Source organism: Penicillium hispanicum (genome assembly GCF_028827665.1).
Source record: "Penicillium hispanicum strain IBT 35686 chromosome Unknown utg000007l_segment0_segment0, whole genome shotgun sequence".
Classification (NCBI taxonomy): Eukaryota; Fungi; Ascomycota; class Eurotiomycetes; order Eurotiales; family Aspergillaceae; genus Penicillium; species Penicillium hispanicum.
The window spans coordinates 407,568-426,855 of NW_026623199.1; the positions used below are offsets into that span (position 1 = coordinate 407,568).

General features: G+C 53.9%; 7 protein-coding genes across 7 annotated transcripts; 2 read left to right on the top strand and 5 right to left on the bottom strand.

Annotated features, from left to right (window-relative positions):
- Positions 1-342: 342 nt before the first annotated feature.
- Positions 343-2,069, bottom strand: N7459_007934 (uncharacterized protein; the record flags this gene model as incomplete). Its single annotated transcript, XM_056947102.1, has 5 exons — positions 343-1,088; positions 1,268-1,489; positions 1,558-1,662; positions 1,846-1,902; positions 1,982-2,069. The coding sequence occupies 5 exons, from the start codon at positions 2,067-2,069 to the stop codon at positions 343-345; spliced, it is 1,218 nt and encodes a 405-aa protein (XP_056796612.1).
- A 3,802-nt stretch (positions 2,070-5,871) lies between these two features.
- N7459_007935 (uncharacterized protein) lies at positions 5,872-9,366 on the top strand (the record flags this gene model as incomplete). The annotated part of the gene is made up of 3 exons (XM_056947103.1): positions 5,872-6,478; positions 6,550-6,621; positions 6,695-9,366. The coding sequence occupies 3 exons, from the start codon at positions 5,872-5,874 to the stop codon at positions 9,364-9,366; spliced, it is 3,351 nt and encodes a 1,116-aa protein (XP_056796613.1).
- Positions 9,367-10,921: 1,555 nt separating this feature from the next.
- On the bottom strand, positions 10,922-12,401 carry erg1 (squalene monooxygenase erg1; the record flags this gene model as incomplete). Its single annotated transcript, XM_056947104.1, has 2 exons — positions 10,922-11,190; positions 11,240-12,401. The coding sequence occupies 2 exons, from the start codon at positions 12,399-12,401 to the stop codon at positions 10,922-10,924; spliced, it is 1,431 nt and encodes a 476-aa protein (XP_056796614.1).
- A 491-nt stretch (positions 12,402-12,892) lies between these two features.
- N7459_007937 (DJ-1/PfpI family protein) lies at positions 12,893-13,670 on the bottom strand (the record flags this gene model as incomplete). Its single annotated transcript, XM_056947105.1, has 2 exons — positions 12,893-13,566; positions 13,664-13,670. The coding sequence occupies 2 exons, from the start codon at positions 13,668-13,670 to the stop codon at positions 12,893-12,895; spliced, it is 681 nt and encodes a 226-aa protein (XP_056796615.1).
- Positions 13,671-14,088: 418 nt separating this feature from the next.
- N7459_007938 (peroxiredoxin-like family protein) lies at positions 14,089-14,823 on the top strand (the record flags this gene model as incomplete). The annotated part of the gene is made up of 1 exon (XM_056947106.1): positions 14,089-14,823. One exon carries the CDS (start codon positions 14,089-14,091, stop codon positions 14,821-14,823), a length of 735 nt encoding a protein of 244 aa, XP_056796616.1.
- Positions 14,824-15,227: 404 nt separating this feature from the next.
- N7459_007939 (uncharacterized protein) lies at positions 15,228-15,827 on the bottom strand (the record flags this gene model as incomplete). Its single annotated transcript, XM_056947107.1, has 1 exon — positions 15,228-15,827. The coding sequence occupies one exon, from the start codon at positions 15,825-15,827 to the stop codon at positions 15,228-15,230; it is 600 nt and encodes a 199-aa protein (XP_056796617.1).
- Positions 15,828-16,331: 504 nt separating this feature from the next.
- Positions 16,332-19,166, bottom strand: N7459_007940 (pentatricopeptide repeat protein; the record flags this gene model as incomplete). Its single annotated transcript, XM_056947108.1, has 1 exon — positions 16,332-19,166. One exon carries the CDS (start codon positions 19,164-19,166, stop codon positions 16,332-16,334), a length of 2,835 nt encoding a protein of 944 aa, XP_056796618.1.
- Positions 19,167-19,288: the final 122 nt, after the last annotated feature.

Here is a 19,288-nt window from a genome sequence, read left to right on the forward strand (position 1 = left end):
TGTTTGGTGGAAGCGAGGATATCGCTGGATCCAAGTCAAGACAAATCCAGGAATCACGTCGTACCGCATTCCGTCCAAGCCAGCTCAACAACCTTCAAAACTGAAAACCCCCGGAACAAAAGACAAAACAAACCTAGATCAAGCGAGAAATACAGGGAAGAGTGGGCGCCGGTCGCCCTCCGCCATCATGTATGTATCGTGTGCTCAGAGTCCATATGTAACCAACGTGATGGAAGCCGTTTTTCTCGCACAACGCCACAGTCAAAGAAAAAATAAAGCAGTGTAAAGCCCAAGTCAAATGCATGCCACAGGATTGCGCCTTCATCGTGAATCGAGTCCGTTTTAACCCCATACCGACGCCTGGACGCCGAGTCCACTCTTCGAGCCCCAGACGCCGCTACCATTGCTCCAGCCGAGGCCCACGCCACCGGCCGAGGACTCCTTGGTACCGGGTACATTGGCGGCAGCAGTGACGACTGGGTTGGATGCAGCCGACGTAGAGCGCTCTGCAGCGCTAACTGCAGCGGCCTCGCCGGGAGTAAAGCCGAAGCCGAGCGGGGAGGGCAGGGGAGTTGTAGAGCGCTTGTTCAACGCCGGGTTGGAGGTCGGGGTAGAGGCCTGGCCCGGGACCGGACGAGAGCCGATAGGGCCAACGGAGCCAATGGGGCCAGCTGCCTGGCGGGAAGAGGGTGATTCGGCGCCGCTGGGCGATGAAGTCGAGGTGACGGGCTGGTCAGGGAAGCCGGCATTGATAGCAGAGCTGGGCGAGGAGGTGCTGTTGGCGCGGGACGGAGACTGCAGGCTAGAGGTAGGATCGGTTGCGGACCCAGGGGCCTGGGTCAGACCGAAGGGGTCGACTCCACGAGGAGACGCTCCCCGGACACCGGCAGACGAAGGGGTGCCGGCCGTCTGGCTCTCGGGCCGCGAGTTCTCATCGGACAGGGGGGCCGGGGGGAAGAAGGCGGGACTCTCGTTGCCGTACAGGGCCCGGTGCTGGCGAGCCAGGAGGTCGCGGCGGCTTTCTTCGCTCACGGCCGCTGGGCTGACGGACCGATCGGATTTGTTTGCAGACATCTCGGCGAGGAGGCCTTTGGAGAAAAAGATCACGTATTAAAACCACGAGTTCAACAGAAAAGACAATGCCAAACCAATCATATTATACACGGCCGACCGATACATAGATGCAGAGAAATGGAAAGAGAGAAAAGAAAATGACGGGGGAATATGGCGTCAACGAGGAGAGAAAAAGACACACGCTACCACGTACTTCGGTTGTACTGCTGCTCCTGGTGATAGTTGCGGAGCTCCCTTTCACGCTGAGCCGCCATCCGACGCTTCGCCTGCATCATCTGCTCTACTTCATTCGGGCGACCCTGGTACCGCTGGGAGGCATAGAAGCCCTGCACATTACCGGACGGGTGTCCTCGTGAGCCATCGAACTCGCTGATGGAGTGGTGTCGCTGGGGGCCATTGCCCGACATACGAGGGTCTGCTTCATGGAAGCAATGTTAGCCGGAGATCGCACGGCACATGAATGAAGGATGCGCAGTCACCTACCGTAGTCGGGGTAAGGACGGCCCATCATCATGGGCATCGAATCCCGGCGAGGAGCATTCCACAGCTTCCCGCTTTTGACGAGGTTATCGATCGCACGGTCGACCTCTTCAAACACACACAATCAGCACGTTATTCTCCAAACACATTTGCCAGGCCGTCGCTTCCCCAATTGTTGTCGACGAGACCGGGGTGCCACGTCGAGTATGCGAGGTCGCTGTCAGACCTGTTGGGCCGAGGCGACGAAACAACACGACAGGCGATCAAAATTCAAGACGCTGGTGTGCATACCGTCAAATTGGGAGGAGAAGGCCGGGCTATCCTCGCGCTGGGAGACCGAACTCGAGCCTGCGTTGCCAATCGTATGAGATTTTTTTTCTTCCTCTCTGCGTCCCGAGGGAATTGAATCGACGAATTGAAGCCATACCTGACCGAGACGGCGGAACGGGTTGTTCCCACGACACCTGGCGCGCGGCGGGAGCCTGCCAGCCCTGCGGTTCGTAGTACGAAGACATGGTCGTTGCAAGGGGAGTCTTCGTCGAGCGAACGGCGACGGTTCAGGGGTGGGTGGACGCGGCGAAGGAGATGATCCGTCCGGGAATCAGAGGCGATCTGTTGGAGATGAAAAGAATGAGTGGGATTTCGAGGCCACAACACCATAAATTCGAGTTCGACGAGTCCACCCGCAGACCCAGGCGAATACACGAGAACACACACACGAGACGGACGCGGCACTTCACAAAGAGAACGGGGGGGGGGGGGTTTGAGTAATTTCAGCGGGAAAAAGGCCGTGGGTCTCGGGCGACTGGTGCCGCACCGATCCTCGGGGCGGTTTTTTTTTTCTCTCGTCTTTTTTTTTGCCCACGAAGAACACAAAGGTCGTCATTGCAAGGAAAGCAGACTTACCAGGAACAGCCTCGGTAGGGGACGAGTCAACAAGGCAGAGTGGAAAGGAGGAGGGAGGAGGAGAGAGGAAAAGGAGGAGGGTCCAGCCTATTTTGGGGGTTGGTGGATGGGTGGATTTGGGAGGGCGAAAGAGAGGGGGGTGGGACTAGAGTTGGAGGTACACGAAGATAGACTCCAATCGATGCGACGACTAATATGACGACTAAGAATCCCAAGTAGGACAGAGCGCTCTAGTGGTGGTGATGGTAGTGGTATACTTGACCCGATGCTCGGTCTCTATGTGTGATGGAGGATCAACAAGCGGTCCGTCGTCCACTCCATCTTCACCCTTCCTCCTCCCCAGAACACAACCACCATCCCAGCCTTGGAAAGCCACCGAGACCGGCATCAGGGGGAGTACCTCGAGGTACGCCGTGTGCATTCACTTGGCCCTGCGCGGCAATTCCCGGCAACCCAACCGCTCATTCGCCTACAGACCGGAGATTGGACACTGGGGCCCGCGGTGGGTGCCTAAGCGGCAAGCTTCAACGTTCTCAGACTGCCGGTCTGATTCGCCTGGATAGGTGACGGTGCGATGGATAATTCCCAATGATCTTTGTCTGTGCTCTCGAGCGTTAACATTGACATTGTTCTCGGTGGACGCCGGTGTATACACACGTTATTGCACTCCCCCCACCAGCGAGACTACGACAGAAAGAGAAAACGAACAAACGCTTCTACCGCCGAATCCGCTTCTCGCCCGGCATCTGGATCGGGGGCATGTGCGGACAAATTCGCCCATCCGGTCCCATCTTGCACACTTGCACGCGGGATCCTCGCCGGGGCGCTGTGCGATGATGGCAACACTGCAAGGTATTCTGCACTCGGTGCATGCAGTCTGCCAAGCGGCCGCCCCCCGTGACAGGATTAGGATTGTGCACTGAATGTACTGGATAGACTGACAAATCGATGTCTGCCAGTGGCCAGATCGAGCGCGCTGCAGCGTCCGAACCACTACAGTACATAGATCTTGTATCGGCACCTCAAGCTCGCTCTGGCTCTCTTGAGCCCCTTCTCGCATCACGCTCAACTCCATACTTCGAGACACAGGCTCAACCTCACGAAGGGCCGGAAGCTGCAGGCGTTTGGTAATGTATAGTCGCATTTCCGCCCGGTCATACCTTGGCCCGTGCTAAGACCAACGCATCGCTCGGTCAATTCAGGAGGGCCAAGTGGGGCCGGGACACCAGCATTTGAATGATTCTTCCGCAAGGTCCGCGAGCCCCTCCTGGATGACATCGGATGGTGATGTACATATAACAGGGTACTCGTTACGGAACACAGAGTACGTGACCAGTACCCCAGTCTAGTGGCCAGGGCACAGTCCAGTCAGCATGGGCCTGTTGGATGCCTCCCCGCAGACCGCAGAAGATTCCGACAAATCCTGCCCATGAGGACCGAATCTCGATGGTGGGGCAACTCGGAGTGAATCAAAGTGGGATAGAACCGTTTTTTTTTCTTTGAAAGGGGTTGCGCATGCTCTTTGCGCATCGCACATCGCGAAGATACGACACGATGCAAAAGCGACCTTGCCCGGACTGGCTGGTTCAAGCCCCCAGGTCGGACTTATCCATGGACTTTCCAGCTTTCCCCAGAAACTCTAATCCTCCCATCTCGGCATCGCGCCCTCCATCAAACCCTCCGGGGGTGTATCACCGGCGTGAGACGTTTTCAAGAATCTGGCTTGCGCGTTACCTTGGTGGCCGACGACCCGGGTCGGGCCCGTTTGTCATACATTCTCGCAGGAGGTTGGGTCGGACGAGCCAATCTCATCTCGGCACCCTTTGTGTTGAGCATAGCTCCCATCCATTCGGCCTGCCCATTTGAAATGCTTTGTGGCTCTCTGGGCCACTCGAGTCGCGCGTCGCGCGTCGCCAGCAGACACAGAGGGGCCGCGGCGTCCATCCCCGTAGGCCTAGCCCTAACCCACCCGAGCCTGATCAATTCGCGTAACCGACGCAGAAACAAAGCGTACCATTCCAGAGGCTCGCGATGGCTGAAGCCCGAGAAGAATTGTGAGTCCAATGAAATGGAGAGCAAGGTTCTTTCACCCCTTGTCCGGCTCGGAGCAAAGCCCTGAAGCAGATCCAATGAACAAGCGAGCCCGGGATGCGTCCAACAAAGGACACTTGACAGGTCCACGAGGGAGACCGTGTCAAGTCAATAACCCACCGATGCATAGATTGCAATAGTCTCCAAATATCAAAAATATCAACAGATGCATCCCCACACTTTACAGACTCCATTGGGTTCGAGTGTGTTGCCCACACGTGCAAAGAGGACGCGCAGGATCGCGGGGAGAAGCGGCGATCAATAAGGGGGGAAGCCGTGATATCAATCTCGCCCTCAATGGTACCTGCAGCATGAGCTCGGACGGCGCCTCAAGGGTCAAGGTCCTACGGATTGATGATAAGGGGCATTGCAACAAAGGATATGGAGGCCTATGGGTAAGATAGGGGGTGGAATCTCATAGTTCGGGTCCTAGATGTGGCGGTGGTGTATTCCTTCGGGGAAAGAGATGAAGGTCGCAGGGAGCAACGCAGACAGTGCTCTTGTTCGTATTCTGACTGAAGCACCCGCGCCAGCTGAACTCGCTTTCTCTACTTCAACCTTCCCCGGCAGCGCATCCCCCACATCACCGCGTGTGCATGGCGAATGGTGGACAGTCGCCAGGCTCCGCCGAGTCTCTATAGTTATAGTCCCAAGGCCCGCGGTGGGAGTGCGGTCGGCAGTGCCTTTACCGCCAACAGGGGCTGACCTCGATCGTCCTCGCACTCTTCGGACTTCCTCCCCAACACCTCCATTTCTTCCCTTCAATCGGAGCCCCGGTTGGTTCCTGCACCTTTCACCTTTTCTATCTGGAACGGCCGCTTGCGATCCTCCCGACTCCTCCCCTTTTGACCTCGTCCACAGATCCTCCGAGGCGAACGCCTCCTCTCGCCGATTCCATTGCGAAGCTGTATTCTATTCTGCTCCTGGCCGAGGCAATTCTGGGCTTTCCTGTGCATCCTTTCGTTTTAGTCTCTCCGTCGCAGGGGACACTAGCAGCAGAGAAAATTTTCTCCGGTGCTGAACTGCAATTTTCGCGACCTCGTGAGGGTGATTGATTCTCCTCCACCCGCCTCGCAGCAACACACGTCTCTCCTGGCCCTCGAATCCTACACATCTCCTCACAAGGATTACACTTCACCGTGCCAGTGGGGGCCCTTTTCTGACGGCGCCGAGGACCATTGGGCGCCTTTTTCTCGCCCTCTTGTGGTGGTTGACGATTGAGTGGACCTGGAGGGGCTGTCTTTGAGTGTGGTGGGTGTGGAATCTCGTTTCTGAGCCGAGTCGCCGGGTCGACGCAGCGTCTGGTGTGAGAGTTGCTATATGGTCTCAAATATCGATGGGAGCGCGCAGTCTTCCCACCAGCCTGGTGACATCTCACCGATAGCGTCGGATCAGCCTTGCACGATGGCATGGATGCCGCCGTCCGACGCGTCGGAGATCCCCTCTCGGCCTCCATTGACCTCCCAGCAATCGAGCTCGCTCCCGTCTACCCCTTACCAACATGCGCGCAATCTCTCTTTCCACTCTCGATCGCCGTCCCCCGCCCGGGGAAGCACGTCCCCGCGCTCGACCCATTCCGAGTCCACCCACTTGCCCCCTTCTGCCCGAAAACCGCTCGGGGGCTGTAAATATGAAACCGCCATGGCCTACTTTCGGAGACGAATACCGTATAGCCTGGGTGCCGATATATTACCGGAGGAGAAAGAGAGGTTGAAGGAGTATCTGGAGCCGGGGGAGGAGCAGAAATTGACGGCTGACATTATGGATCTCTACGATCGGTTATTACCCTCAGCGGAAAGCGATGATCGCCGGCGCCAGCTGGTTCGGAAATTGGAGAAGTTATTTAATGACCAATGGCCCGGTCACCACATCAAGGCCCATGTCTTTGGTTCGTCGGGCAATAAACTCTGCTCGAGTGACTCGGATGGTACGTGATGGGCTTGCGAGATGACAGTGGAGGAAAGGATGCACAGAGAAACAGAGACTGACGAGCAGCAGTGGACATCTGTATCACCACGAACTTCAAGGATTTGGAACATGTGTGTTTACTGGCGGAGGTTTTGGCAAAGCGTAAGGATACACCATATCATTTTAGCGATGACCGGCTTGGGGGTTCCCCCGGGTGGCTGACATGACCGATTAGACGGGATGCAACGAGTTGTCTGCGTCTCCCATGCGAAGGTTCCCATCGTGAAAATCTGGGACCCTGAGCTGAAATTGGCGTGCGATATGAACGTCAACAACACCCTCGCGTTGGAAAACACCCGTATGATCCGGACCTATGTCGAAGTTGATGAACGAGTAAGGCCATTGGCAATGAGCGTCAAGCACTGGACGAAACGCCGGATTCTCAATGATGCAGCCCTCGGGGGCACATTGAGCTCCTACACGTGGATCTGTCTGATTATCAACTTTTTGCAAACGCGAGATCCGCCGATTCTTCCAAGTCTCCAGGCTCGCCCTCACAAGAAGAGGGTCACGCCAGATGGTTTGGTCTGTTCATTCGACGATGATCTCCATTCCTTGGCTGGATTTGGCCGGAAGAACAAACAGTCCGTGGGAGAACTCTTCTTCCAGTTCTTTCGATATTACGGGCACGAAATCGATTACGAGAAGAATGTTATCTCAGTGCGTGAGGGTACCTTGGTTTCCAAAGAGGGCAAAGGCTGGCATTTGCTCATGAACAACCGTCTTTGTGTGGAAGAGCCGTTCAACACATCAAGAAACCTGGGCAACACGGCTGATGACACGTCTTTCCGGGGTCTGCATCTGGAGCTGCGGAGGGCATTCAAGCATGCCGCGCAAGGTGACTTGGCTGGTTGTTGCCACCAATTCGAGTTCCCGCAGGAAGAGGAGCGCACATGGGAGCGACCGCCACCTCAACCACGACCGATAATCACCCCTTCTCTTCCCTCGCGCGGAGGACGAGGTGGTGGTCGGGGAGGACGGTATGCAAATCAATTCTCCCGCGGTGGATTTTCTGGAGGACGGCGGACTTCCAACACGGGCAACAAGGCTGGCATGTTTCGGCAACCGAGTGCCACGAATGGATCGGACCTGTCCCTGCAAGCTCAGCAGCAAGCGCAGTACCTTTTGCATGATCAGCTCTATCAGCAGATCCAGCTCCTGCAGGCACAAGAGCAAGAATTGAGGATGCAGCTGCACAATCAAGCGCTGATCACCGGACGGCCTCCTCCGGTATTCCTGCGTCAGCCTTTCATTCAGTTCCCCGTTCCTCAACAGCAGGAATACTCTGGTGATGAAAACTCGCGGTCAAGATCCGGAACGGTCAGCCATCCACCGCTCACTCCCTCGCAAAGGCAGCAAGCCTTCTATCCTCCCACGTATGCTTCCGTGAGTGCCTCTGGTACTCAAGGAAGCACAACCAATCCTCCATCACCTTCTGCTACAAACGCACACCCAGATCTACGCCGCAACCCCCGACGGTCCTCTGCGGCCAGTAGCTCACCAAAGGGGTCGTTACGGGCGCATTCGCAGCCGGCTCGGCCCCAGAACTCGCCTTCTCTCCCAACCTTCACACCATTTTATCCGATTCCGCAGCCTTTGGACGGGTCATTCAGATCCAAACAACGACCAGCTCCTGAATCATCAGAGGGGGGAGAGGGTAGCGGGGACGAGAATGCGCCGCCGTCGAACAGTCCACCTAAGAATGGATCTCGCTCAGACTCGGTGGACGAGACTCGAGGTCAAGATGTGCTAGGGTACTACTTAACCCCACAGCAGCTGCAGCTTTATCAACAGAACTCGATGTTGCCACCGTTAACCACTCCAATGGGACTTGCGTTGCCAAATGGGTATACGCCTTTCCTGCCTATACAACAACAGGACTATCGGCCCGGGAGCTTTTCATCCGAAGGTGTAAATTCACGCTCGTCGGATCAGACTCCCATCACAAGTTCAAGACCTTCCGCATCCCAGCCGCAACGCTCGGCTTCTCGGCCTGCCGCGCCTGCAGATCGGGGCCCTTTGATTGTAGACGGTTCGGTTCCTCCAAGTGAGAATCGATCGTCGTATTCGTCGGATCTGATTGATCCCTACTCTGCTGTCACCCACTACACGTCGACATCGGATGATCACAACATCAACACGCCGGCTAGTTTCTCCGATTCCCTGTCACAGGACTTCCAAGATCCTGGCCCGTTTGAAATGGAACAGTCATCCGGCTTCGCTCGGTCGCCTTTTGAATCGCAAAAACCGGGTGGCGGGAGTAGTGAACCACAGCCAGAAAAGACGAATGGCCAGCCAGAACTTCTTGCGAGCCGACTGCAGAATTATCATCTGTCCAATGCCGAGAGACTGGCCCAATCACACTCCGCAGCCAAGGCAAACTCAATGAAGAACGGCTCAGCACCTCAGGGGTCAGGAAAAGACACCGCTCAGACTAAATCTGCGGCCTCAGCTGATAAGAGTTCAACCTCAAGTGGTGCCCACACATCCAATGAGGCTCGTCATCAAACTTCCAACTCAAAGCGGCGGCCAAACGGAGTAGAGGCATCGGAGAAAGTTAACGGCATCAGTCACACGAACCAGCATAAGCCAAAACCGAAGGGTCGGCACGATGCGACGCAAAACTCGTCAACTGCCCCGACGGATACCAACGATCGGCATCTTGAGCAACCAGCTCGGAAATCAGGCGCAATCACCAACGGCACTGCTGATACCAACCATGGCGGGTGGCAGACCACAAAAAAGAAGCACCGCAGAAATGCCAAGTCGTCTGCGGAGCCACGAAACGGGATCAACGGTGGCCCCGAGCCTCTTCCTGCTGATGTTTCCCTGCGCAAAGGCGGTTGATAACGAGTCTGCGTCTGTTGCAATCATGCTCTTCAATGTTATCTTATATGTCAATCCAAAAGCCAGAGAGGCGAATTGAAAATCCAACGAGGCCGAGCAGTCAAGCCACGCACCACACCTCCACGCGGACTCTGCATCGAATCCAAACCTGCCTCTTGGACGACAATCCCCGCACTAACCGAGACGACCAACCCCAATTCAACACAATCAAATCCCACAATATATATGCTTGTTTTTCCATTTTCCATTCCTGGTGTCATGGCGGGTCGGGGGAGTATATGCGTATGCATCATTGTTGCAGCTGGGTTTTCATCCCATCCAACCATGCGATCTTTCCAGCTGGCCAGCTTCTTCCTCATTCATCATCTTCGGGAAGCAACACGCACTGCATGAAATCTGCTTTTTGTCCCAGTTGTCTGGAGTTCGCTTGTGTTGAGTGGCTAGACCCGGTTTTGTGTCTGATTCTTATGGTGCCATGTTTTCTTTTCGGTTCTGTATAAAAGGAGAATAACGCCCTGTTGTCAATGAAGAAAAAAAAATTCGAAAAAAGAGCTTACAATTTCGCTTCCCTGGCCTTGTATAGGCGGAGTGAGAGATGCTTGGAGATCAGCAGGGCTGGTATAGCTTCGGAGGTAACTGGCCCTGACAACCGCGAGAGATTGGCACCAGCAGTGTCCGACGAACTTCATCCGAGAGGGCAGACGAAAGCGAACGCTGCGCAGCGCAAGTCTGGACTCGCTCCGGCGTCTCTAGTCATCAAGTCCTCTTGCAGGCTCTGGGTGCAAGAACGAGCGAAGGCAGGGGTAGCATAGTCGAAATGCCGAGAAATAGGCTTGTCCAGGTCTGCACAACGGCTCTATATATACCTCTCGGCGGTATCTGTGCTATTGTTCCCTTCAGCGCCATTGCGCCATCGATATCACCGTTTCCGTCATTGTTCGTGTGCCACCATTTCAGCTATCGGCATTTTTGCCGGGGAGTATGCATTCCTTTCGATAGTTGCCCCCCCTCGCTTCTACTATTTTGAGGCGTGTATCCCCTGCGACTTTAGATATGATTTACTTTCTTATTCGTGAAGTGATGTACGTTATATTGCGAGATTAATGGATTTAATGACATTTGTGCTGGTACACGCATGGCTATACAGAAAGCAGCGGCCGTTCTTAAAGACCGACCGAGGGCCAGGATGATTAAATTGGAATGTGGTAGTATTGCACCATCCCATCAGAACATGGTGATATGGCACATGATGGGATGTGAGATGGCGGGTAGGTCTAGAGTATAGTACATTGGTGGCACAGGACAATCCCAAACGCCAAAGTAGAGGACGTCGGACAAGAGTCTGGCGTCAGGTGCAGGGGGATATAAATCACATGAAGAGGAATTGTGTTGTACAATACCAAAAAACCCAGGGCAGAAATGCGATATCAAGACATGAAGCCTGCCGCTTGATGCCACAGCGATATGTTAGGTCAATAAAAAGATAAGGAGTAAAGAAAAATATGCTCTTGCTTTTTTGTGAAATCCGTATTATTGGAGGGATGTGATGGCGGGACTAACTCCAGAACTCGGCGAAGATGTACGGGAAAATCACGATGCAGGCGGTCCAGAACACCATGACAGACTGGAACGGGAAGAGTATTAATTTTGTCAAGGGGGTTTGGCGGAAGAGCACCCAGATGGAGAGGAAGGCAACGGTGAAGAAATGGGAGAAAAGGACGAAGGGTTGCTTGAGCAGGCCGGCAAGCATCAAGACAGGCTGATCAACAGGGCCGATCTGGAAGTATCGGAAGCAGCCGCGCTGCAGAGCCCGAAGGTTGACATCTGGAGAAGGGTCAGAATTGAGCGTAGATTTTTGATAATCAAGACGTACCATCAGCGGCGAACAGCATGTAGAGCGCCTGGGCGAGGATATTGATGACGGAGGATGACTTTTTCCGTAGCCAATGGAATTGCGAAAGCTGCTTTAAGACAAGGGCCGTATCTTCCAAGTTTGGCACACGCTCGGGACTGAGTAGCTCACGAATGACACAGACATCATTGAGCGCTACCGTCATTCCACCGCCCGTCAACGGGTGGCGCATGTTGAGGGCATCACCCAGGATCATCAAGCCGGGGGTCTTGTTGGTCGAAGCAGGTAAGAAAGAGTTGGGCATTGACCGCAGCGGGCCCTTCTCAAGCGCAGCCAAAAAAGCAGGCTGGACTGCTTCCGGAAGCGAGGGCAGAACGACATTCCGCAGATGACCCTTCGCACCACCATTTTTCACCGAGGCGGAGGGGAGGTTCTCAGGAATATCGACCAGGACTCGAGTCTCGTGGGTGCCGATCTGGTACATAAGGACGGGTGCTATATCGCTGAGGAGGACGTGGCCATAGTTGGGAGCGGGGAGTTTCGCGTCGATCATCTCCAAGCCGTAGAACTTCGAGCGGACTTTAGGCGTGTGCGGAAGATAGGCTTTGCGAAATTTGGAGGCGTAACCGTCGGCGGCGACGGTGAGATGAGCGAAATAGCAATCCTTCATGCCCTTGGTCTCGCACTCGACACCAAGGATCTGGTGCATATGGGTGGAGGTAACTAGCCCGGTCGCCTTGGCCTCCACCACCGTGACGTTTGGACAAGCCATCGCAGCCTTGCGCAGGTTCATCACGAAGCGGCCATGGTGGAAGGCCCGTCCCTGCGGCGGAGGTGCTGAGGCTTTCTCCCTGGGGTAGTCCAGACGAACGGGTTCCCCAAAGTATGTAATATAGTACCCATTGACATCAATCGCATCAATTCCCTCCAAGCAGTCCTGCAAGCCCAGCTTTTCCAACGCTTGTACGCCGCCCGGTTGCAACAGTTCACCGACAATGCGGTCGGGCTCCTTCAGCGAGCTTTCCAGTAAGATCACACTGCGCCCTTGTCTGCCCAGCGCGACTGCAAGTGCACAGCCCAGAACACCGGCACCAACAATTATCACGTCGGCCTCGTGGTGTTCAATGCGGCGCTGGGCGAGCTGTTGGGATTTTGAGACATGGCCGTAGAGAGCCGAAGACATGGTGGCGGGAGGGTAGAAAAATCAAAGCGAGCAGGGCGGCCGGGGCCGCAGGGACATTCTTGACGTTTTAAAGAAGGGGATCACAGTTGAAGAGAGGAGGAGAGTATGGGCTGATCGAATAGAATCGGATGGGAAATTATCGCTTGTCAATTCGTTGGGAAAGGGGCGTGGCATGACATGTGAAAGCACCTCTCCGCCTTTGGCTGATAAGATTTACTCGGTAGTTTTCATCCCGATAAGCCCGATAACGTTGATAACGTTGATAACCTTGGCCTGCAGTATACTTCAAGGAGATTACTAGCTGATAAGCCCAAACCTGGATGCAGTGTGATCATGTTGAGCCAGATTTACCATGGTTGACTGAGCTTACAACGATAGAGGTAGGACTTGGTGCACTATCTCGCTTGTTCTATGAAAAGCGAGTAAACCAATCTCAAACATGTGAATAAACGAGGCAGTGCCTTCTTAGTTCTTTAGCACAATCACCACGTTCATAGCCCATGCAACTCTGCAAATGGATCCAGACTTGGATCTTCATGCCGACTATACTCAATCCCATTGGCGATTTCCTGGGCTTTCTCCTTGCCGTATACTTCCCCAATCCAAGCCAGTGTGACATCGATTCCAGCACTGACCCCCGAGGAAGTCCAGATATCCCCATCGGTCACCCATCTGGCCCGAGGCATCCAGTTGACTCTTGGGCCGAGAGCAGTAATCTCAGCCCACGCCATCTTGTTCGTAGTGGCTTGTTTCCCATCCAACACCCCAGCACGAGCCGCGAGTCCTGACCCAGTGCAAACGGTGATTAGGTGTTTAAGCTGCGGGTATGTATTTTGGATAAACTCGATGGCTTCTGTGACTGGTGCACATGAGTTCTGTGTGCCTAGGCCACCGGGAACGAGCAGTGCATCCAAGGGAGGTGCTGTTGCAAAAGTATGCGTCGGGAGGATGAATTGCCCAATGGCTCCAGGAGATGCCGGTGATTTTGTTGTCACTGGCTCCAGAGTTGTGGAGATAAGGGCCAACGAAACATTTTCTGTCCATGAGAGGACATTGATGCAGTCTAGGGGCCCGAATACATCGAGGGCTTGGAAGCCAGGAAAGAGGACTACTCCAAACCGGAGAGTCTGGCTCCGAGTTTGCGGCTCTTCTAAGCTACCATGATCTAAGTCTGTCAGTTTTGTTTATCAATAGCTCTTCGTGTGGCTGGTAGAGCTAGGGAAAGTTGGAATGTAGGACCACAGGGAAAACAAAGGACATACCAGCCATGTTGCTGCAGAAAGTATAACACCCAGGTGGACGAACTCAGAACAGACTGTATATAAGCTCTCGAGTTACGCTGGGGGAATTGGTGCGGTTTTAAGTCTGCGATTGTATTCGTAAGACTTTCGCCCCAGCCGGCTATGGATTGCCCGGTCCTAGACGGGCACAGCCTTGTCGGACAATGACGCCGATCCTAACAAAGTGGAAATTTCCGAGCAGACGGAACATTCCGAGACCGCGTGGCATGTTCCAAGTCATTATTGACCTTCACAGTTACATCCATCAACATTCAGGTCGGCCTCGCCCGAAGGCTCATTGGGCGAGCATCATTCGCAAAGAGACTTCCACTTTTGGCATTTGATGTCAACTACAGGGCGCTCGGCAATAATCCTTCAAGAACACAGGGTAGACATCCGTTCCATAAATGCTGTCCCAGTCCCAGGGAGGATACAATATTCTCACTACTCACAACCAGCCACAACCCCAGACATCCCATCATCAAGATGTCAACCGGCCCCGAGCTCGATGCTCTAGAGCAAGCCATCAAGAGAAACGCACCAGATGCTGTCAGAGCTGCCGCTACAGCCGCGAAGGACCAACTCGAGCAATCATTCAAGTCGGTGACCGTCTTCCTGACTTTAGTCTCCAGAATGCCGTCGGCGTGGAACAGCGCAGCGCCGATCTCCTCGCGCAAGGCCCGTTATTGATCACCTTCTATCGCGGGGAATGGTGTCCCTTCTGCAACATTGCTCTTGCGGGCCTTCAGAGATACCTCCCCGAATTTCTCTCCCGAGGGGTCAATCTGGTGGCGATCACCCCGGAGCTTCCCAACGGCACGATGACCATGACAGAAAAGCACGAGTTGAAATTCGCCGTCTTGACTGACCTCCACAACGGCTACGCTCGTCAACTGGGAATTGTGTGGAAACAGCCGGATACGTTGAAGCCGGTATATGAGGCTCTTGGACACGACCTGAGCGAGAAGAACGGCGATGACTCGTTTGAAGTGCCTCTTCCAGCGACGATTTTGGTGGACCAAGACGGCACCGTCCAGAATACTTACATCGAGCCCAATTACTTTAAACGAGTTGAGCCGAAAGAGGTGCTGCAATGGATCGAAGGGTTACGTGAGAAGGAGAGACGGGCGGGAGTGGTCTAGATAGCCAGACTGCCACTCTGCCAGGTTGTTCTATTTGACCTTTGACAGGTTACTTTACTATCAGAGTCTGATACAGTACGTATTCTCTCACAGGAAATCCTCCGATGTTAAAATCTCATATCATTCCTGACGGTATTTAGGCTATGTAAACACACCTAAAATAAGCCCGGCCGGTTCAGCCACGGCTACACAGGAAAGCAATAAGGATCTAGGAGTTGACAAGCAAATCTACGTACATATTTTCCGGAGATGCCTAGCTGGTGCGTACAAATATCTTGAAGTGGATAGGTAGCCAACGCTCCTCGAAATTCAACCTCAAATGCAAGGGTTAGATGAATAGACTGGAAACAGAAGAAAGGAAAAGCATCGATTATAGCCAAAGTGGCAGTGCATTACAAGATAAACTAGTCAAAGTCCAGATCAGTGTCCTTGTCCGAGTAGAGCAAGAATCGCTTCGTGCACTGCTCACACGTACATAGCTCTATTTCCTGGTTCAGTTGCACCCAGAGATCATAGAGCCGGAGCTGTGTATCTGCATGGTCTATCCGATCCCTCGGGCGTCTCGCCCGCCAAAAATCATCCATCTCCTCCGCTCGCCGGTCCATTTCACAGGCGAATCGATCAGACCCGTCCCGGTACAAGGTGAGTCTGCCTATCTGCACAATGAACATCTTGATTGCTTCTGCTACAAGTGCTATGTTTTGGGGCCCGCCTCGGAGGCGCCGAGCCTGCTCTTGAAGACCAGTGACGATGCGACTGCATCTGAGTGGGAAACACACCGGTGAATACCCGTCCAGTGTCAGAAGGTCGGCATTATTTGCAACCTTGAGGGCGTGCAACTCGTCTGCTACCCATTGCAGGGATTCGGCCACGGATGGGTAGCGTGCTGGATCATTCATGAGGATATTGAATTCGACTGTGAGTGCGCTGATCAGATTCTTCCGGTCTTGAGGGAAGTCCTCGTCGGACCAGAGGGTCCTATCGGAAATGTTCTCAATAGACATGTTGGTTGGATGGGATTGAATGTCCTTTGCGAATGATTCAAGGTCTTTAAAAACATTCAGCAAGCTAAATTAATGGTGAATTGTGTTCTGGTTGAGATATTGTGCGAGTCGTTGATGATGTTTAGTCGAGCTCATCGTAGCTGCCGTTGTGTCTTTTATATTCAAGGACACGCCGTATCCCTAAGTCAGCCCTGATTCTGTCCAAAGACCTGACGAGAACTCTTCCGGACAATGGCTTGTATGTCTCGGGATATCTGAGAAGGGCTCATTGTGGTAGACCGAGACTTACGTCTTGGTGAAGGACCTTGCGCTGCATAAATAACAAAAGGGATTGTGCTTCCATTATACAAACGCAGACCCAAGACAGAATAGGAACAAAGCCCATTGTGTTGGAAGTCTTGAAAAGAATATAAAAACAAAGCCGCTGCAGGAGTCTATTAGTTCTGAATTGATCGCTTGCTATATTTCACGGGTATAGGTACATGGATGGTACAGGAAGAAATTCTATGCAAACAACTCGGGGTTGGTGATCCTCAACTGGGCGAGATGCTCCTCTCTCCAGGGAGCGAACTTGTCGAACTCAGGGTATGTCGGGTTCTCCGGCTGCTTTTTGGTCTGAAACATCAAGAACTGCTCACTCCACCACGTTTCTACCTCCTCGGGTGTGTACGGCTTGCGCTGCAGGAGAATTTCCATTTCCATCTCTTCATCAAAGTTTTGAATCATCTCCTCGAGAGAGGTGTTCGGCAGGCGCCGTTGTTCGAGGGTATTTAACTGAGCGACGTACGCACGATACTTCTGCTTCCGTGCGGGTTCCGACTTGTACTGCGACCAGTATGCGTTGCCTTCGTGCTTCTTGCGTAGCGCCCATAGAATGCGTTTGAGAACATCCAATTTGAGTGTAGGCTGGGCAAGCCGATCCGGATGATCGAAATGTTTAAGGAGCGTGGGCAACAGGCGCTCCGCCTCCACGACAAACTCAAGCTTGATAGGCTCGTGTCGTGAGAGCACGGTCAAAAGACACCACCACACGCCTCTAGCGAAGCCCACCACCGCAAATGCGCGAAGAAGCATTTTGAGCTGGACTTGATCGAACCCGTATTCTTTCCGCCATTTAGATATGTAAACCGCCTCGAGAATACTGATGGCGACCTTGGGCCGTCCAAACTGGATCAAGCGCCGGCTTATCGCCACTGATGCGTGGTGTTTGAAATTGAGGTTCGGCGTATCGACACAGAGACGGTAGAATTCGAACAGCGCCATTTTCATCAAAAGGCCATCGCGGACACGCGCGATGTCAAGCTGCATGAGCTGCTGGAAGAAAAGCGGCACGAAGCGAGGAAAGCGGGGGGTATGTCGAACAGTGGGCAGTTTCGCCCAGTATGGCCATTCGTGGCGGATCAAGTCTCGCGCTGGTTTCAAACCCGCAATACCCTCATACAGAATGTGTGCGATGACGGCTAGCTGGATATGGATCGGCTTGATGGGGTATCCGGCACCGTTCGCGCGTCTAAAGCATTCCAGTGCCGCGGGAAACTTGCCGATGTGGATGTAGTGTTCCATCCGCTTGTGTAGAGGGATATAGACATTGATGCTTTTGCTGCCCGAGAGATTCTGCATGCTTTTCGGGTACACTTCTTCGGCAGGGATGTGAATTGGCTTCAAGACACCTCTGTCCAGGCTATAAGATTCAGCGCTGGACCCCATCAGACGGCGGGAGGAAGCGACTTGTCCGTATTGTTTCTTCGCTGCCTGCAGCATCCGCCAGAACCCCACAGGGGTGTCTTCCATAGACACTCGGCGTGCCTCTAGGATGTGGACAAGTTCCTCTTGATCGAGACCAGTGTTCCATTTACGCTTGTTGGCCATGCGTATTATCTTGCCCACCAGATCGGCGTCGCCCCGTTCCACCATGGCCTCAAGCATATGGCGGTGGAGAATCTTGTCGGGTACAATGTGAAATTCGTTGATGCAGGCCATCAGAAAATCGAATATCTGAGGACCAGAGTGGGCTGGGTAATATTCCAGGAAGACACGGTCAAAGACATTAGCGAAATTCTGTTTCTGGCGTGTGAAGCCCAGTTCGTGCATTTCGCGCAGTCCAGCCATGACGCCATCCCAATTGCATTCAAGAGCTCGTCCATAGACCAAAAGCCCCATGGTACGACATCCCGGCTGAACACCGAACTTGCCAGGCATGTCTTCCACCAGAGCTTCAGCATCTTCAAACTTTCCCGCCTCAACGTAAGCCTTGATGAGCGGATTGAACACCTTTTCGGTTGGCTTGCGTTCGAGGTTTGCTAAACTGGTTACAATGTGGCGAAACTCATCGGCAAGCACCTTCGAGTTCCTGGTCTTCCTCCATATTCCATCAAGGAATGCTCCACATAGACCACCATTCTCATCGTGCTTGATACGAGCATAGAAGAGCCACTTGGCCGCGCCCAGCCGCCTTGACTCCAAGAGACAGCGAAGCACAACTTCCAACATATGACCCGGCACAATTAATTTCGTACGGTGCCGTTCAAATATGGCAGCGGCAGAGTCGATATGGCCTTCCTTGGCGAGTAAATGCATCATCATGGTCCATATTTCCGTGTCCATCACAGTCACCTTCTCCAGACGCTCGAAGACAGAGCGAGCAATGTACAAATTCCCCCTGGCGCAATTCGCAGTGAAAACTTCGCGGGCGATCTCGCGCCTCTCCCAGGAGATAGGTTCATCCAGCGACGGTGGAACATGGTTCAGAAAGAGGTTTGCGGCGTCAATATCCCTGCCGTTCTTGAGGAAATCTCTGAGTGCATCCTCGAGGGGAAGGTCGCCGGCAGCGACTGCTTGATCGGCCTCTTGCGCTTCCCGAGCCAAAGCAATTTGATTTCGGGCGGTACTTCGTGCATCAGCGGGGCGTGGTAGGTTGAAAGCGCCAATTCGATTCATAGCAAAGGGTGGTCGAGGCTTCGGTGGACGAGACGGGGGCATGAATGAATAGTCGACTATGTCCTCCTCGTCCGGGGCGTTCTTCGGCTCGCTTCGTAAAGCTGCCTCCCGACGCTTCAGGGATTCCAACCCCAGAAATTCACCTGCTTCGGCCGCTTCCATCATGGCTGTCAGACGCTTAGCGGAAGACGTAGCATCGTAGTTCGGTGCAGACGTCCGGAGGGTACGTTTGTTCTCGATAATCTGCTCGGCAACACGGACTCGGCGGTGGACATCGTAGGTGATCGTGGCGACGGCACAGAAGCCGCCGACGGTAGAGCCAGCGAGGGCCAGTTGCCGCAGGACTCGAAGAGCATTGCGTGAGGGTACGGCGGGCGTCGAGTTTGCGGCTTTCGTGAACATCGTGTGAGCACTTGCCGCAGAATGCGCGCTGGAATCACCAGTCGTACATCAGCGGCTTGCGCGATATCTTTGGAAAGTAGGAGTGTTGTATATGTAGCGATCGAGGGTCACTGCCCACTATA